Source organism: Cryptotermes secundus, unplaced genomic scaffold (assembly GCF_002891405.2).
Source record: "Cryptotermes secundus unplaced genomic scaffold, Csec_1.0 scaffold50, whole genome shotgun sequence".
NCBI classification, from domain to species: Eukaryota; Metazoa; Arthropoda; class Insecta; order Blattodea; family Kalotermitidae; genus Cryptotermes; species Cryptotermes secundus.
The window spans coordinates 1,936,749-1,957,259 of record NW_019721758.1 but is presented as its reverse complement, the minus strand read 5'-3'; the positions used below and the strand labels follow the sequence as shown (position 1 = coordinate 1,957,259).

Here is a 20,511-nt window from a genome sequence, read left to right as displayed (position 1 = left end):
AAGCAATCATATTATTTTCTGCTGTTTTCCCCTCAGTTGTTGGATGCAAACTCAAATCATGGAGTCTAGCATGTTGGCTGAAGCAGTAATGCTTCTAGCTTGTATTTGAGAGGTGCCTGGTTCCAATCTTTTCTGTGATATTATCACGACTTGATTCTTTTTGGGGGGGGGCAATATTTTTGCAGCCTGTGCAGACAAATGCTGAGATAGTACCTTAAACTGGGCTATGACTGTTGTCTTCCACATCCTTTTCACTTTGTTATTCACTGTAGTCATTCAGTACTCTAGTCTGAGGAACTGACGCCATCATTAAATAAACTGCAGATAAATAAATGGATCTTGTGGATCTCTCCCCTGTTGGTACTACTTTCTGGTGCACAGGATCCTTGTATAACATTTGTCAAGAGTATAAGTTACTTTACCTGAGGCCCCACCATAGCGCTGGCTTCCCACCGTGGCGGCCCAGGTTCGATCCTGGGTCTGGTCAAATGGGATTTGTGGTGGACAAAGTGGCGCTGGGGCAGGTTTTCTTTGAGTACTTCGGTTTCCCCTGCCAATCTTCATTCCACCAATTGCTCCACAATCACTCTCACCTCTCATCTGGGGCTGGTAGAATAGGCCAGAAGTGGCCACAGTACAAGGGACTTAGTCCCACCCCACTAGCAGTAAAAAAAATACTTTACTTGAAATCAAGAAAAGTATTAAATAGGAATGATATAAAATAGGTACATTATTAAGGATATAGCTTAAGGGAAAAGAGTTTTTAATAATATGATGACATTTGTATGCCCCTTGAGCACACATTTATGTAGTGTCATCCTCTAACAGGTATCAGGTATCGGATCCTGACTGAACATGATCACCATCTCACACAGTTGTTAACTCAATAACACACCTCACAGCTGTAGCCAACAGCACAAATGACACACATTAATTTTTAAGAAAATGCTGGACTAAGGCACTAATTGGGAAAAAATAAATAAGAGAAAATAATGCATTGTATGTGTGGATCTATATGACAGGCTGTGAGCTGGATGGCTGGAGTGTGATTCCAGGCAGGAACATATTTTTGTCTTTATAATTATGTCGAGACAGACTTTCTCCTATGCAGTGGGCACTGGGAAAACTTTTCTTGAGAATACAGTGACCTGACTGTGATGGTGACCTTTGACCATCTGTTACTGAGGTTTAGAATGTGTTGGAACTTTATATTTCATCTTATGTATACACCTGTGCCATATGGTGCTTAGGCACAGGATCAGTGTAACATTTGTGTGAACATACAGCTGCAAGAACAGAAAATTAACCATAAATGCAGGAAAACCATAATTCAGAATCCAGTATATCTTGAACAAGAATAACTGGATTGTATTGTGTCATACCAGTTTTGAAACAGAAGGCAGCCCGTGACAGTGGAATGGCCTCAGCGGGTGCAGCATTAACAGCAGCAATGCCTCCAATGATGATGGGTAACACTGTAGTGTCAGCAGCTACCGGTGCTTCAGCTCCTCTGACGCTGGCTGCAGCTGCTGTTACAGCAGCCCAGTGGCTGGCTGTTGCCCAGCAGCAGCAGCAGGTGGCAGCAACTCAAAATATCACCTTAGATTCACTCATAGCTCAGCAGAACCAGCTTCAGGAACAGATACGGCAGAGTGAACAAAACCTGGCAGCGCAGCATACGGTATGGTATTAATGTTAAATCTGAGCCTCTGAAAGCAGCATTACTTTATGCATTCACAACTGGACACAAGCAAGAAATGTGAATGGTTGAGCTCGTTAAAATTTTCAATAATATCACTTCATGTTTATACATATTCATTGAGATATTAGTTTTTCTGTTTATAGTTTCAGTTCCTAATAGCTATTTCAGTGAAAACCATGGCATTTTGCTGCAGGAAAGTGTAATTTTATACAAAATGTATGCAGTGGATTAGTTAAGACAGTGAACAAGTGATATATTCTAACAATTTGTCTGTATTTGATTAAATGGGAAATAAATTTAATTTTAACACTCCCTTGGATAAAGGCAGTACAGGGAGACTTTTCACTTTGTTTGCTGGTTCCATGGCTCTGTGCTTCATGGCGGGCGATGTGTTGCTTGCTGCAAGACACATGTGAATTCTGCTGATTAATCAGCATGCCAGATGGCCGATAATCTTCAGAATGAAGGGAAGTTCTTACCTTTGTTCACAGATCACAGGAGGTGTTGAAAATGCTGTCCCTCTGCACATAGACATTACTCACATCAGTGGAAGAGGTTCTGATTTACCCTTTGAAGCCCTTCTGCATGAACGCTTGCATTTTCCTATGAATATTTTCCTTTAGTTCTTCCATTTTGGGGTTACTTTGTATACTTTGTCATTAAAACAACCCCAGAGAAAAAAAATCTCAAGAATTAAGATAAGGTGAACATCCTGGCCTATTACCACAGCTGATAATTCTGTTCCCAAAGACACTGGGCAAAACCTGTGTAGGTATATGTGCAGTGTGGGCAGTAGTTGAGTCTTGCTGATACCAGGTATAGAGTCTTTCTTCTGTTAACTGTGGAAAGAATTGCCCGAGAATGACCCGTTCATGTCTTTCAAAATTGTTTTTTTTAAAGACGCAGGTCTACCACTCCTTGCACTTACAGCACACCAGGCACCAACTTCCACTGAATGGAGCAGGACTTCATAGGTTAGATGTTGATTATATGAATGCAAGTAGTGATTTTTTTTGCATGTTTATGTATTTCTGCAAGTGCAACTGTGCTTCTTCAGAATAAAATATCAGTTGTGAATCGATCTCCCCTTCGATGACAGACTGTAGAAACAAAATACAAAAATGAATGCTGCCAGTTAGATGGTGCGGCTGCAAGGTGTGCTTGTATTACTGTTGTTTTATATGGTCTAAACTTCAGCAGTTGTATTGCAGTTTTTGCACTAGACTTTAATGCTCCAGTCTCTTGAGCTGGGTGTTTCAGTGAATTTCTAGGTGTGTGTTCAAGTGTGGCCCTTGTGGCATCTAACTTCTCCTCAGTAAGCAGTTGGTGCTTATGCTTTTGTTTCTTGCCTATTAAGAGTTCTCTTGTTCCAAATTTATTCGCCAAATTGTGAATTGTTTCTCTGCAGGGAGCTCTGTCAACACAAAATTTACACCTAAATGTCTGCTGACAATTTCTAGTAGATCTGTATTCCACATAGGTATCATACAGAAATACACGTTGCTCTAAAATATATGCAGCATGATGTACCACACTGCTCACTATCTGTAACTGAAAACAAATGGCTAATGGAAGCTGATAACTGCTGCCTACTGCTGATAGATCATAAACTCCCATGCATGAACCACACTGCTCTCTGTGAAACATAATATTGTCAAGTGGTCCACAAATTAATTACTTCCCTTCATTCCAAACATTATTGGTCATCAGGCATGCTGATTCATCAGCAAAATTCATATGTGCCTTGCAGCAGGTGGCACTCCACTCTCTGTGAAGCATGGAGCCATGAACTGGTCAGCACTGTTAAAAAGAAAACTCTCTGTGTTTGACATACAGAATGTGATCCCATTTAAATCTCTATGGCAGTGAATGTGCAAACTGCTGGAGTGATTTTTACATATTTAGTATGCAGTAAATAAAATTTCAAAGAAGTACAGTTTTTGAGAGTATACTGGGACACTTGATTTGTTTCATTTCATTACTATTGCAGGTCCTATTGCAGCAGCAACAAGGACAGATAGAGGATAGTCTGCGGAAAGCACAACAGGATGCCCTACAGCAAGCTGCTGATGAGGCTGGTATAAGTTTTACAGAGTTAGATTCTGTACTACAGCCAATTATAGATTCGTGCACCAAAGATTCTATTTCATCAGGTAAAGGATGGATTTTGCAGCGTTCATCTTCACCGAAAGCAGATCAAGTATTGGCACAGTATCTCCTCAAGAAGTAAGCATCATTTATGCCAAGTGAATTATAATGGAGGAATGTCTGTTAGTAGTGATCACAAATTATCTTTACAACTATTGTGTAAAGTAAAAGAATACAGAAATGAGATACATATAGAGGATTTGCTTGATATGCTGCCTTAGGGGAAGAACATAGAATGGTGATATTTGAGAACGGTGCTGAGTACAGTGTGTGGACTAAAGAGAGAGATTATAAAAGGAAGGTGGAGAAAAGAGCATAATGAGGAGCTTCATAATCTGTACTCTTAATGAAGTATTATTTATGTGATAGATCAAGGAGAAGAGGTGTGTAAAAGTGTTCTTCAAGCACATAGTATACCCCCTACTGCTATTCATAGGTGGAACATTAAAGGAGCTTTGCTAATAAAGGAATCTCTAATATATGCTTCTCATTTTTCAATGTTCAGCATAATACTTTGTTGCCTGTTAGACTAGCTCTTGTATAAAGTGAAAAAAAGGAAACCCTGAATGAGCATTGTTCTGTATTTCAACATAAATTAACAGAAGTATATAGACAGTTCATAATTTTGTACAACTTATTGCTGTACAGGATATCCCTGTGTACTGGCAGATTTTGGTTCTTGGATTCTGTCAGTATTTTTCATCACAGGAAGTTTCCATGGTTAAAATGTTTGGAAAGCATTGGAACAGAGTTATTTTAAAAACTGTATCTCATTTTAAATACCTAATTTAAAATCAGTGTATTTTATTAATTACAGATAGATTTTACTGGAGCATTTAGGATTTCATACTGAATGTTTTCTTTATGTGCATGAATGTGTGTTAACATTTCTCTTGTCACAACAACTATTTACTTTTCTAGAGTGATTAGTCCTGGAGCACCCTTTACACAGAAGCTGCATATAATCTACTTGGTCAATGATGTTTTGCATCACTGGTGAGTTCAGAAACTGGCATGAATTTTGTTAGCAGTGTGCTTTTTCTCAAGAATTATGTGATTCATATATGTACTTTATTAACTTGCTATATGTAACATGGTGCACTGCTTTGTTATGATGCGTATTTTTGGGACACCTTCTTTAAGTTTTAAAATTTATGAGAGACTAGTAAGGTGATATGAATTGCATTTCTAAATATACTAACATAAAAGACAAAGACATGCTAAGGAGGCACCAGGTTCTATTGAATAATAAATTAGCTGGAATCACATTTATCATTAAAGAAATTTACTTTTGCCACATTCAGATTTAAATAGCATTTTGATGTGTAAAAGAACATTTGAGTGGGTTCTGAGCATATTTAACATAAATCTTGTGATTGATATAGTGGATGGTAACACCTTAGAATAGTTATTTCCAATACTCTTGTGTTATTATTCATGAAAATATCTGATGACCATGTTTAGAATGTGACCTCTTTAATGCCCGGGTGAGTAAGTCATCAGCCTATCCCATGCTTCCAATCATTTTAACCCAGGAGCAAGATTTGCAAACGTAACTTCCACCACACCTTGCAAATCAATATTTCAGTGACACTTCTTATATGTTTATGTGTTGTGTAAACTATTCTGTATTGATTGATGTGTATTGTAAATGCTGTCTGCTAGTGGTGACATAGACTACAAGAACAAGTGCTTAACCCCAAGTACGTATATTGGAAATTTCTGTTTTGGGGAACTTTGAGAGGGAAAAGTCACATAGAAAGTTTCTTACAGTGATTTTGAATGTATTTAAACACATTGCCTTAATAAGTATCTGAATTCCACTGTGCATTAGTACAATGAAGAGCATCCCTTTGATCTTTCTAGTTATGAACATTTCACTCATATTGTATGAATTCATGATCTGAATCATCTTTTCTTTAAATTAGTTTGAGTTGTTCTAGTAATTTTTCAACAGCATGTAACATAGTAATGTAAATAATAACAGAAGTAAAATTGTAATATTTATCCTGTTCATCAGAAATAATATGGTGTATGGAGGAATTTCTCTTCACACAGTCCCACAGTACTGTTGTACTGAACCAGAACCCATATTGTCACATTATGCATTGCAAGAATGAGAGATTGTGGGTTTTATACCCTTCTGTAATTTATGGAGGAAAGGGAGATAAGAACTATCAAGGAATAACATTAATTTGCCATTATCTAAATATGTATGCCAGAACTGAATACAGAAAATGTAACTTGAATTTAGGGAAAGAATAATAATTTTGGTCTATATTTGGCACTCAAGTATTGTGAATTCTGATGGTAGTTTGAAAAAAAGAACATGTTCTGCTCTCATAGAAGAAGCACATAGCAGTAGAGGCAGAAAAGTTAACAGTTTAATAGTACTTATCAAACACTTCTGTTGAATGATCAATTCTCCTAAATCGTGACAATGTTTAGGAAATCCTGGTTCAAATCATCCTACAGGCTGGCTGTCCATTATTTTTTTTTTGGTGATTTCCACTAGTCCCTTGCAGCAAATCCTAGGATACTACCTCAAAAAGGCAGTGACTGATTCCTTCCACATTATTTGGAGTTCATCATCCAGTCATCCTCTATTTTGTCGCCATATAACTTATGCAGTTGAGAAAGCCATGTTAAATGAACTTGCTTTTAGCTCAGAGAAGATATTTTGTTTGTGTTATTAAACGCTTAAATATTTCATTATTTAAATCAGCCAAGGTCAGAGTGTAATTGTTGTGTAAAAATGTACAGTGCAAGGAAGAATGCAGAGGACCTGAAGAAGGCCCTGGAGGAAGTTGTGGTCCCAATGTTCTGCAATACCTCTATTGGCATTACAGATGAGCAGCAAACCAAACTCAATAAGGTATTGTATAGCTTGCACACTATTTTAGAGAATCAGGTTTGTTGTGAATTATGGTGATTTTAACACCGAGTTAATGATATGTTGGCATATAGACCCCTAGCTAGGCAAGAGCTGTGAAAAAAATAATGAGAGAATTGCCATTTTTAGGCAACAGCATCATAAATATGCAACAGTACTGGAGCTGTTGCTAGTTCGTGGCCCACATGCAACCGTGAAAATACTGTTGGAAGCTGTGTTTTGTATTGGTCTGCTCCAAGGGTAAATCTATTGACCGACTAAGTTGAGGTAGTTAGTACAGAATAGTGCAGTGGAGTGGAGCAGGTTTTTTGGTGAGTGAGTTAGTGAACTGCTGAATTTCAGTCCTTATGAGTTTCTGTTAGAAGCTGGTAGCTGGGGCACAGGGTCAATTTGGGAACCCAAAGAAGAACATCCACCATTAGAAGCCATTACCAGAAAACTGGTGAAGACACAGCAGACTGAGAAGTCTTAGTCCATGCTGTAGTGAACTGCTGAGTGTGAATTAGCAGTAGTGATATAGTTACTTGTAGTTGTGACCTCTAAGGGTTCAGTAAATCCAATTATCAATCCAAACCCTGTCTGTAATCACACTCTCTCTCATGACAACTGGTGTCAGAAGTGAGATTGGATTGATCAAATTGTTGGATTGAAGACTGCAGTAGGTAGCTATATCATCATTTCAAATGATGGAATGCCTGCTGGCCAAGGTAGAAGCCAATCAGGAAAGGCTGGAAGCATAAATGAAAACCAACCAAGGAAGGATGGAATCCAAGATAGAGGCCAGTAATGAGAATTTGAGGTCCTAGAGGCCAATAATGAGAAGTTTCAGGTCCTTTGAGGTACTCTCATCTGGCTGGATATCGACCAAGCCATGACAAAGGCCGTTCAAGAAGAAATAATAGCCAAGAGGGACATCCATCACGAAAGAATGGGAGCCCTTATGAATGCCTGACTAAAAGAGATGATGGCCTGCCAAGAAATGATGGAGACCAATCTAGAAAAGGCGAAGACAAACCAAGAGAAGATTAAGGCTGGCCTGGAAGAAATGGAGGCCATGGTGGTTATCTGCAAAGAAAGGTGGAACAGAATGGACAGCATGGATTTAGAGGCTAGTTGAGAAAAATTGGAGGCCATGGTGGATCAGCAAGATGCCACGGTGGAAACTGTTAGAACACCAGTGCACCTTATGGGGACTGGCATCTGTAGAATACTGTCAACAGCCGAAGAAATGGACACAGTGCAGTGGTAGGTCTCAGCAGAAATTGGTTGCTGCTGGAGGATGGTTGACCTGCTGTGCCATTTCTGCACCACATGGGGGTCATGGGCCTCGGGGACCTGGCAGGGACAGTGTTGTACGAAGAACCCATAAAGGATGAATGTTTGGAAAGAGATGTAGGGTGCAACCAGAATGCAACAGCAGTGGAAGGTGCCGAGGCCTAAAAGGGTAGCTAATGTGAGAAGTAAGAGGGCATTGAACAAGATTGTCAGTCAGACTTTCAGACTGGAGGTCATGAAATGAGTCGACGGGGTTTCCATCAGATTCTGGGAAATGAATGACTGGACATTTTGGAGGGGTCCCCCCCCCCCTCCGAAAGGGAAGGAGAGAGCAGCTTAAGAGTCAGAGATTGAGCATTGACCACTCTTGGAACTTTTGTTCACATTTACCAGAGAAGAACCCTAGATTGAGGTTGATGGTGGTACACCTGGACTGGCTCACACTTTATCGGGGAGCTGCTTGGGACGAGCGACCTTGAGGAGGGAACAGTTGGAGAGTAATCACCATGAGAACCGATCCACAAGGAAAGAAGGCAAGACCGCTCACAGATGTCACAAGCACAGCCCTCAGGAAAAGAAGAAATGGCGGTACACCTATAGACTATTCAAGATGAATAGCTGTAAGGAGGGAGCAGTGTGACATATAGACCCATTGCTAGGCAACAACCGTGAAACAAATAAGAGCGGCCATTGCTGGGAAACAGCATAAGTACTCAGCAGTATTGGAGCTGTTGCTAGGATGCGGCCTGCATGCAAAAGTGGAAGTACTGTTGGAAGCCGTGTTTTCAGTAGGTCTGCTCCGAGGCTGTATTACTCAACTGACCAAGTTGAGATAGCTAGCACAGTGGAGTGGAGAAAGTTCATTGGTGAGTGAGTTAGTGAGAGGACTGCTGTGTTTCAGTCCTTGCAAGCTGTTGCTGTTAGAAGCTGGTAGCTGAGGCACAGGGACAGTTTGGGAACCCAGAGGAAGGGGAATTACCAGAAAACTGGGGAAGACACAGCAGACTGAGAAATTGAGTATGTTCTGTAGTGAACTACTGGGTGTGTAAATTAGCAGTAGTGCTGTTACTTGTGGTTAAGATCTCCAAGAGTTGAATAAATCCAATTACCAGTCCAAACCCCATCTGTAATCACATTCTGTTATGTGACAGTATATTTTACAGCAGTGTGACTATTTCTTTCCTGGATCCATATTAGATTTATGGTATTTTTATGTCATTGCTGTTGAGAAAATGGGAGAACACTGACATTGGAAGGAGAAAGAGCTACCACATATGAGGTAAAGAGTTAATAAATGCTATGTTACGTGTTGTCGTTATGGCAAGTTCTTTATGTGGAGCATTGTTTTTCTATACTCGTGTGGAAACATTAAAAAATTACTATGTTTAATTCCAGTTTTGTCGACCACATCACAACTTCGGTTGAATTTAGAAGTCTTTCTGTTCAAACTGTGTCATTTGTCTTAGGAAAATATGTAAGGTTGTTATTGACATGACTGTTAGTACCAAATTTATCACATCAAATCTGTAGTTTCCTTATACAAGCTCCCTTTTTAATATAATTGTGAGCTAGCATAACTTGCACAGTAAACTCCTGGTTGTTAAGTATGTAAGCATTGAGGATTCTCTTCCAACTGGCAGATATTTACCATTTTTATAAAGTTATTAAAGTTGATAAACTGGGCTCAGTCGCCTTCCAGCCCTATGTCGGGGCTATATTCAACTGAATCAGCAGAGTGCTCTCCTGGCACAACATGAAATCAGTGGGCCTGCCTCCAAATAAATTATCTAATTTCCTCCGGCCGGTCAAAGATAGCCTGGGACTAAGGACACCAGGTGAACTAATGGGTGGTGGGACTACTTAACAAGACACTCACCTTAAAGGACACCTCTTCAAACTGGGACTAAGTGATAGTCCCACTTTTGAGAGGTGTCAAGAAGAAAATGGAACAGCCACACATATCCTGTGTGAATGTGAGGCCTTAGCTTATTTAAGATTATGTCAATTGGGTCAATACTTTATGGAACCAAGTGACTATTTTGACGCCCCTATGTACAAAATCCTGTGCTTAATTCGAAGTGCAGGATTGCTGAAGGGATAATCAAAGGAGGAAGCACAATAGACCACTGTAGGTCGCAGTGCAAGGGCCGAGAAGGTCCACCCCTTATACATTCATTCATTCGTTCATTCAAGGACACCAGGTATACAGTATCTCATGTGAGTGCAGCAAGGTCTATATTGGGCAGACAGGCCATTCCATGGACATGAGGTTGAAAGATCATCAGTGGCACATCTATCTCGAACATCCAGACAAGTCCGCTGTGGCTGAACACAGCATCAGTTTGGGATCCCACATTCAGCTTCAGAATACCTCCATTCTCGCCACCAAGACCCATTATATGGATTGCATCATTAGGGAGGCTATTAAGATTGAACTCTATCACGACAATATGAACAGAGAGGGGGGTTTTTGTCTCAGCAAGTCATGGAAGCCTCTCATCTGTTCCCTCAAGAAACTGACAGGACATGACGCCAGATCCACAAGGCCACACAAGTCCATGCCTGACTCTCATAGCAACCCTGAAGCTTAAGGGTTAATGCTCTCCCATTAGCCTTGCCTTTCTCCCCCGACACAATATTCTGTACCTGCTCTGGCCTGCTTCCCTAGACCCTTCCCCTCTCCTCTCTACTGATTTCACATGTAGCCTCTCTCCCTTCTCTTCCTGCTATTATACAACTGGGATTGTTCTCGACTATAGTCTATTTGCACCTCCTCACAATGGTTCTTCGCTTGTGGATTTTTTCCTTTTTTCTTCTACCCTGAAGATGAAGGCGATACATTCCTCTGAAACATCGGTTTACACAATATCTACACAGTGCCATATCCCAGGAAACTGCTCTCTTCTATTAAGAACAAATTTGTAATGTGCATATCGTCTGAGCCACCACAAGGAGCATTATCTATTGTCCACCCTCATGTAGATGCCATTACAGTATATGTGCCCTAAATCTTATGTTGTCTGGAAAGACTCCCAAGCCAAAACTTGAGCAAAAATGTGTTTTTTTGACTTTGTGTTGGGTTTCTGTAAGAGTATTTCTCTACATACCACATAATGGAGTTCATGGTAGTTTGAAATTGATCGTAGATGATCTACACATACTTCTGCTATAGAGGCTTCTTTTATGGCAGGTTATTCTAAACACTTTGCTCCAGACATGGCTGAATGATACATCCTAAATATACATGAGTCATCTTTTGAAGAAGTTGCAGTCTGTTGAACTTTTTATCACATAGCCTGGGGAATTGTACTTGATGTTGGAGTAACAGTTTAAGATACCATCTGTAACAATGTGGATTTTCTGTGATTGAAAGTAATTCTAGTCCTCTGTGGCCCCCCCCCCAGCCTGTATTCTGAGTTTTCTCATGGTCACAGAAATGTTATAAATCTTGTATGGTTATTCTAAAATTAGATATCCACCAGTTTGTCTAGCATATCCTTCTTCCATCTTACAGTTACTGAATTTGTGGGAGTCAAAAAACAACTATTTTGATGCTTCAGTAGTTGAGAAATTGAAGAATCCATCCCGGTCATGGTCAGAATATCAGGCTTCACTCATTACCCAGCATGCTGCTGTGATCACACCCATTACAACAACTACAAAACAGACATATGAAGGGTATCAGGCACAGCATCAAGCATTTGTCCAGCATGCAATGCAGCAGATTCAAACATTGGAGCAGCAGAAACAGCAATTAGAGCAACAGCAGCAACAGGCAGTTGGCACTGTAGCTGTGAATCCTCCTGCTCCAGGTAAGAACAAAGAGCCATCAAAACCATGTAGTATATATGAAATTGCATTTGTCATTTAATCCTTTGGTCCTTTGTCAAGAAAATTTCGGATTTTTCTTGTGTGTTTGCCAAAACTAAACATCTTCCTGTTTTTATAAATGTCATGAAACGGTGTAAGAAATAGAACAAGTGTAATATTTTCTGTTTGTTTGTGAAGATTTTGATATGTGACATTTGAGAGCTAGAGTAGGTATTTCCTCTTTAAGTTCACCATGTCATGAAATTAATGCAACATGACTCTGCTTTTCTTTTCCTTCATCAGGTATTTTACCATGTACCATAGCTTCCTGACATTCACCAACCATCTTTGTAATTGATTTGCCATGTCTGTATGTGGCATGAAAGGTTTCTTCCTCTAAAATTATATTTGCCATTACTCAGGCCCTGCACAATTATGAACTCCTTTTTCTTGTTTTTGTGGTTTTGTACCACAGTTTGGACATGGCTTCAAACCTATGTGTCTGTAAAGGAGTACTCAAAAATGAAGGTTAAATAAACCTAGATGCAGGCTATATCCAAGTATACTGACACTGCTCGTGAAGGTGTCCGTGTGGCATACACACTCCAGCAGCCAAGTTGGTTTTTTTGTGCTGTTTTGACATACTGCCACTAATGAGTGCTGCAGTCCTCAAGTCACTTGAAGCCATGAGTTACTATTCCCAGGTGGGGGAACTGGAATCATATGTTTAAACTTTGAATGAGAGTTTGCACAAAATTAGTAATGGTAATGGAGTTAGAGTAGCAAACTTTGCCACATCCAGAAATCTGACTCTTAGAAGTACAGTGTGGATAATCTGAACAACATAAGGCGTGAATCTAGCAGCATTGCTTGAATAAAAAGGAGAAGTATCTGGAAGACAAAATTAATGAGCTTTCAATGAACAGCAAGAACAAGGACAATAGAAACCTGCATAGAGGAATGAATAAATTTAAGAGGGGTTACCAACTTAGAAGTAACTTAGTGAAGGATGAAAATGGTGATATACTTGCACATTCCCACAACATTTTGAATAGGTGGAAGAACTACTTTCCTCAGTTATTGAATGTACATGGAGTCATTGTTGTTAGGCAGATAGATATACATACAGTTGCGCCATTAATACCTGACCCTAGTCATTTTGAGTTTGCAGTTGCTGTTGCAAAGTTAAAGTGGTATAAATCACCAGGTAGTGATCTACATACAGTTGCGCCATTAATACCTGACCCTAGTCATTTTGAGTTTGCAGTTGCTGTTGCAAAGTTAAAGTGGTATAAATCACCAGGTAGTGATCTACATACAGTTGCGCCATTAATACCTGACCCTAGTCATTTTGAGTTTGCAGTTGCTGTTGCAAAGTTAAAGTGGTATAAATCACCAGGTAGTGATCAATTTTCGGCTGAACTGATTCAAGCAGGGGGAGAAACATTACAGTTTGAGATCCATGAACTGATTTATTCTGTTAGGTATAATGAAGAATTGCCTTATCAGTGGAAGGAGTCTATTACTGTACCAATTTCCAAGTAGGGTGGTAAAACTAACTAGTAATTATTGTGGAATATCACTGCTATAAACTTCATACAAAATTTTATCCAATATCCTTCTCTCAGTGTTAAGCCCATATATAGATGAAATTATTTGGGATCATCGGTGTGGGTTTCAATGTAACAGATCAAATACTGGTTAGATTTTTTCTTGTATTCTTCAGATGCTGGAGAAAGAATGGGAGTACAATGAGACAATACATCAGTTATTCATAGACTTCAAGAAAGCCTGTGATTCAGTTAGGGGGGAAGTATTGTACAGTATTCTCATAGAGTTGGGGGTACCCATGAAATTAATTAGACTGATTAAAATGTGTTTAAATGAAACGTGTAGTAAAGTCTGTATGGGTAAACATTTGTCTGATAATTTTCCAATCCAGAATGGTCTAAGACGAGATGCTTTGTCACCACTCCTCTTCAACTCTACTTTAGAATATGCCATTACGAAGGTCCAGGAAAACCAGATGGGACTGAAATGAAATGGGACACAGCTGGTGGTCTATGCTGATCATATCAATATACAGGGAGATAACATACTCTTTGATTGACCCTAGTAAGGAGGTTGGGTAAGAAGTAAACAGGGAAAACTAAGTATATGTTCCTGTCAGGTCACCAGAATGCAAGGAAAAATCATGGCATGAAGATAGCTAGGATAGGATTATGGTGGGAAAGCCAGAAGGAGAAACACCAATAGGAAGACAAAAGATGTAGGTGGGTGAATAATATTAAAATGGATCTTCAAGAGATAGGATGGTGTGGTATAGACTAGACCGATCTTTCTCAGGATAGGGACCAGTGGTAGACTCTTGTGAACACTGTATTGAACCTTTGGATTCCATAAAATGCTACACAACTGGCAGCTTCTTGAGAACTACTAGCTGTATGAAGTTAGTTCTTCTGTCTTAATGAGAGCTCTTATTATTTCATGCTAATAGGTGCAGAAGGAAATGTTTTGTTCTCACTGTAGTCAATTGTTAGGGGACACATTTTACTTTTGAGAATGTAGAGTAATCAGTAATGTAATACAGCCACTACAGGTGAAACAGTCAGGTGCCCTTTCATTTAGGTTTTATGAACTCAGATTCTTCTTCATTTTCACGAGTGGTTCATCAAACAAAAACAGGTTAGGTTCATTTATCTGCAACATTAGAAATTTTGTGATTGACAAAATATATGTAATACAAATAGTGGATATTTTAAGATAAATTTATTACCTTAGAATAGCATAAATGTAGGCTTTAAGATGTCTTATCAGGTATCACTTATTTATACCATTTTAATTATATATAAAGAATTCACAGACCCCCACCTGCCAAATGCTTTTCATTGTTTTGAAAGCAGGCTTGTTGTCGATTAACAATGTAAAGGGGGAGAAGAAGACCCACCAAATTATGAAGGAATGCAATTTATAGGCTGGCTACCATGATTGAGATCTTTAGAGGATTTCTTCATTCTCTCCAGGCAAATGTTTGGATTAGATCTCAAAATAGGCCGTGATTCATCTTAATTGAGAATAATAAAGCTACCTATAATTTATCACTTAACAGTATCTGCTGTTAGGGATAAATAAGTAGCATAAGAAGATACAGAACAGCTCTAAATTTGACCATTTCTCTTGTTGATTTTTGTGTTCATTAGAACCTCAGAGTCTGCCCCCTGCTCACCTTCAGCCACAACAATCACAGCAGCAACCGCAGCCACCACCAGCGTTGGCAGTGCTCTCAGCCACACAACAGCCTCCTCCTCCACCTCCACCACATCAGAATGAAGTAGGTCTTCCTCAGCATGTACCTCCATCATGTCCACCACAACATGGTCCCCCACCAGGTCCTCCTCAACATGGTCCTCCACCAGGACCTCCTCAACATGGACCTCCAGTACCCCCAAGTCATGGGCCTCCAGACATTAATTTCAGTCAACCTCCCCCAGGATATCTTCCAGCATTTCCGCCAGGTAAGATTTGCCATTCATAGTCTGCTGTTAAGCAGAACTATTTATGATTGGCTCTTTAGGTATCATACTTTATATTCTGGAGAACTGGGTTTGGTGCTTTGTCCAGGTGCCTGCCTTCCTGATGGAGGATTTTTATAGCTCTTCTCAGTACTAGTACCTTAAAATATGCTATAACTGCTGCTTCCCTTCCTTCTCCTTTCCACTTCATCCCATTTGACCTCTTTGACACTATGTTAACCTATGAAATGGAGAAAATGTCGTGAAATAAACTAAAACAGACAGCAAAATGTAAATAGCAGGACCTTTGCACTTATGCCAACAGAGTAGTAACTTCATCATATTGGCTCTTTTACTAAGTAGCAAGTGGGGGGGGGGCAAAAATTAAGGAAGAAAGAAAGAAGGGATAAAAATTGCTTTAAGGGCTACAAGTCTCATCATCATATTTATAACCTATGTGTCATCTTAGTTGAAGCTGTTAAATCAGGTTTAAATGTATGAACTTGTTAAATTCTTAGGTCTGGAACTTCCTGATCTGAGTAAGCCACCTCCAGGATTTCCATTACCCCCAGTGAATAATCAGGTACCTCCTGAAGTTTCAATGGATGAATTGATGCCTAGTGTTCCATACTTTGAACTTCCTGCAGGACTCATGGTACCACTCATTAAGGTAAGTTAAAAGTAAAGTTATTGCTTTGCCTAAGCGCTGTGCTATGGGTGCATAATTCTTTTCTTACCATTCATGAGAAATATAGAAATTTCTGCATATATCCATTGGCTTATTCCATAGCCTATGGTCATTTTTGACTGAATCTGATGTATGTATGATATTACTGGTTCTTGGTGGAATGTGAATCTGTGCAAGTCACTTCTTTTATAATGCTGTTTACAGTTACTAAGTATATGCATATAAAATCATGCAAATGTATATACCACACTTTATTGAATACCCATGTCACTGAATATGCTGTAAACCCCAGTTTGTAATATACTGAAAGTACAGAAAGTTAATACAGATTTATTAAAATATAAAAATATAAGGTGTAAGTGTGCACAGAATATAGCTTCTTGATACCTGGGCTAGATGTTCTTCATGTGTTTGTGCTACAGCCTTCTATTAGCCAGGATCTGAAGTCCTTACAATGAGACATGTTTGTTTTTAATACACAGATTGTTTATTGAGATGAAAAACCACCATCAAACCTCAATTGATGCCACACATCTAAATTGCCAGTTCCCACATATTCACAGTGCCTTCTATTTTGGAAGCCAATATTATGTCTTCGACCAGCAGCACGATTTAGAGTTTATTCTGCAAGGGGAGTGCAGGTATAGCTCCACAAATTATTAACCTTGGCACTAACTGGAGGTGAACGATAAATTTTGTGCCCTTGCTGCCTAACCCCCGGGAAAAGAGCTCCTGGTATCCTTAGATAGGAAACATGATATGCCTCAGAGCCAGTCTGAATCCTGTGGAATAGAGAAACATCTCTTGCCCATGCCAGGAATCAGACCCCAATTCTGCAACTGCCCTGCCCATAGCGAGCCACTATGTGGACTGAACTATCCTACCTCCGTTCATACTCAGCACTCAAGAATTTATCCATCCTAAACAGTGCCAAGTGAATCTGAAAATTCAAGCTCCACAAATAATGACCTACCGGATGAACTGAAGAAAATGAAAGGGTGATTTACTCAAAATTGGTTCTAACAGTTTGATGAAATCTCTATTGTATTGATACTGTATCCGTGAATAAAACTGTATAGGTGGTATCTTCAGGAAAATAACAGTAAAGGCACTGTGCTCCCAAGCACAAAATGCCAGTTCTCTCGAAACTGGCTTCACCTGTCAGACAGATTTCTTTGTAACCAAGTAACATTTGGTTTTGTTTCCGGTGTAACACAGTCAAGGTCAAGTATGTGCAGTGTATTCACACCAATATATTCACTTCACCTTTCTTGTATACTAGAAGAGAATAACAGCTGCCAGTTCACCAAAAAATTTGGCGTGTAGGTGAAGATGCATCCTTGCAGTCTTGTTTTGTCTATTTCCAGAACCTTGTTAAAATGTATTTTACATACACATATTGGTGTTGATATTTGCAGATTGCTCAATGCTCCTGTAATCTTAAATCTCAAATATATTCAGATTATCTATATAATATGCCAGTTTAATATCTACCTAATTACTTTTGGTGACCTTGAGTTTGTGCATTATTATTGTGGTTACAGCTGGAGGATGGGGAATACAAGCCATTGGATCCAGATAATATCAGACTTCCTCCTCCTGCCCCACCCAGTGAGAGACTGTTAGCAGCTGTAGAGGCATTCTATGCTCCACCCTGCCATGACCGGCCCAGAGATAGGTAGGTCGATTTCTATCAAAGTGATGTGATGGATGTTTCTTGCACATTTGGTATTTATTGGTATTCTGAAGGGAAAAGAAAAGGAAAGATGTGCAGCAGAATAATGTCCTTTGTCATAAGACATGTTTTATGCATTACTTATTTAAATTTAAGCTGTGTTTTACAAGTAATATCACAAGCATGTGAATGAAAGATGGGTATGATTGGACTCCAGTGCTGTGCAAAACATAAACTAAATAATTTAATGAAAAAATGCCAAGAAATTGTGTATAACATTTAAAAATGTTACATTGTTTACTGTAAAGGATGAGCATAGTCTTCATGAGATAGAATCCTGTATTTGGACACAGTAATGTCATAAGATATCAGACTTCATTTTTACCATGACACTAACGACGGCACTCTTAATTGATTATTTTGCAAATGTATTGTGGGTCACTGCTTAAATTACATGATACAAAATTTTGGCATTATAGGTTTGTTATTAGAGCACCTTGATATTCAGAATTTTTATTCAGCAGAGTTGATCATGAAGATACACTAAGTGAACTTTCTATATATTCGTTTCACAGTTCCATAAAATGAGTTTCAATAATAAAAACATGGTTATTTGTTTATATAAATAAGTGGTTCTAAGTGAAAAATATTCAGTTACAAATTAGCAGAGAAAATTCATCAGAATTCTCTACTGTTTGAAGTTTTTAATTTGTTAAATTAGTCATAAATACATCTTAAGGAGCTTTGCTTCTGTTACCCTGAAATGTTTGTGAATTTTGGGTTTAGTGTAAGATTTATTGTCATAAATTTATAAAGGGAGTTGGGTGATTGAAGAAAACCACTTTTTTTTTTATTGGCAAATTTTATCGCTTCACTGTTGCATTGACATGTGACTGTTGTCCCTCTGCATGAGGTATATTTAGATTTTTAGATATATTACCAAAGTTTATATTTGATGGTCATCCACAAGTGAAATACTGAGAATGAAAGTGTGAAATTAAAGTAATTATTTAATAATATACAATTTTCAGGTTGGTTATTGGTAGTAATCATTTTATTGAGACAAGTAAAAATAAAAGGGAGTCATATAACTAATGCATGAAAGTTCTTCTGGCAGTAACAACTTTATCAGTTATAGGCTGTGTAGTGTTGTTTTTAGATAAGGTCAGTGTGAACTGCAAGGTTTCATAATAGCAAGTAATGTAATGAATGATGAACTTCTTTTGCGCATCATGTACACTGACTTACTCAGGCGGATTGTTGACAGTGAAGGCTGGGAGAAGCTGGGACTCTATGAATATTACCGAGCAAAGAATGCTGCCAGGAAGAAAAAAGATGATGATATTCTCGAGGGTATAAGAGAACGTTCCAAGTCACCATCACCAATTATACGTTTTAGATCAAGAAGCCGTTCACCACCTAAAAAGCGATATCGCAGGTATCGTAGTTTTGTTATGTACTAGGATATATAACTTCTTTTAAAATTTTCAGTAATACAGATTTCCAAATAACTGGAGTTGAAGGTCTAGTTTATATTGAAGTTTATTCTGATGATGACATTATGATGGCAGTGGTTGTGTTGTAAGTACCAAGAATATCCGTGAAATATTCTTGGGGATAAAGGGCGGCTGGCGTGTAATGCTGACAGCCTTACCAATTATCTAGAAAATGTGTAAACCTCAACATCTTACAGCCCTATGGGCCTCCACGCTCTGTTACAGGGAAACCTTTGCTTTACTTTACTTGTTTACTGGTGAAACTATTACATAAAAGCTTCCACATGTTTTAATCAGTGGTAAATAAAATGGAAGACAAGAAATTTACAGGCCAAAGATTCTTGTTACTGTAATGAAGTTCTTTTTACAAGCCGTACTTATTCTGTAACTTTTTGGGTGTTCATATTTCCCATATTGCTGAATTAGAATGTACTTACAGTTTTATAGGTTTATTTCACATTTTTATGAACTAGTAGGAAATCGATGTATTAAGTAATGGTTCTTTTATGATATTGTTTGTTTGCATCTAAAACATACAAAGTTAGAGGGGCTCATATTCAGTATTTAATTTTATTTGCTGTTTAGTATGATTGACTACATACGTACAATGATTTTGAGTGTGCTGTAATTGGCTCACCTATTCTCTGACTTGAATTTTCACTGAAACATGAAATTTGAATTTAATTGTATGTCCTAAAGTTTTGTTTATGCATCTTTTTCAGGAGTTCAGGCACGTTTGTTTTCAAGGCAGTTGTCACATGTTTTGTTTTATTTTGTTTCAGCAAATCACGTAGTCGTAGTCGTTCCAATTCGAAGACTCGGTCTAAATCAAAATCAAGATCTCGCTCTAGAACACCACCATCAGCTCTGAAACATTATAACAATAACAGGACAAACAGTTCCAACAACAATAATAGCAGTGCTAGTAACAACAGTAATAATAACAGTAACAACAATAGTAATAGAAGATCTCCTACAAGAAGACAAAACCGATCATATAAGCCACATTCAAGGTAAAGAACATTATTATATTTAAGCATCCTGTTGCACTCTACACGATAAATGATACAAACTCCGTCCTAAGTGCAAACAATATATATTTATATGTCTTTGATCTTGTTCTTTCTACACTACATGTTTCGGCCTCTATCGGCCATCATCAGGTGTATACTCTTAACGTTGCTGCCACACTGAACCCAGTCTAAAACTTAACATTTAAAAACACAATGTCACATTCTTCGTATTATCAACATCTACATCGTTGATATGTGTCTGGTATGTAGATTATGTTGCACACGTCAAACCCGATATT

At 38.6% G+C, this 20,511-nt stretch overlaps 1 protein-coding gene across 6 annotated transcripts in view; it reads left to right on the top strand.

Moving 5' to 3' along the window:
* The window catches only part of LOC111875597 (calcium homeostasis endoplasmic reticulum protein), a 44,312-nt gene that overhangs the window by 5,121 nt on the left and 18,680 nt on the right, over nt 1-20,511 (top strand). For 3 of the 6 annotated variants that reach the window (XR_002844753.2, XM_023871958.2, XM_023871957.2), the window contains exons 3-12: nt 1,386-1,681; nt 3,693-3,928; nt 4,772-4,846; nt 6,614-6,725; nt 11,533-11,830; nt 15,029-15,343; nt 15,859-16,010; nt 17,573-17,706; nt 18,956-19,141; nt 19,982-20,167. Coding sequence is in view for 5 of the 6 variants with exons in the window: in XM_023871958.2 (XP_023727726.1) it covers nt 1,386-1,681; nt 3,693-3,928; nt 4,772-4,846; nt 6,614-6,725; nt 11,533-11,830; nt 15,029-15,343; nt 15,859-16,010; nt 17,573-17,706; nt 18,956-19,141; nt 19,982-20,167 (1,990 nt within the window). In the remaining variant the exon portion in view is untranslated. Of the gene's footprint in view, nt 1-1,385; nt 1,682-3,692; nt 3,929-4,771; nt 4,847-6,613; nt 6,726-11,532; nt 11,831-15,028; nt 15,344-15,858; nt 16,011-17,572; nt 17,707-18,955; nt 19,142-19,981; nt 20,213-20,511 lie in introns of all 6 variants that reach the window. The other 3 variants (XM_023871960.2, XM_023871959.2, XM_023871956.2) reach the window with 3 other exon arrangements.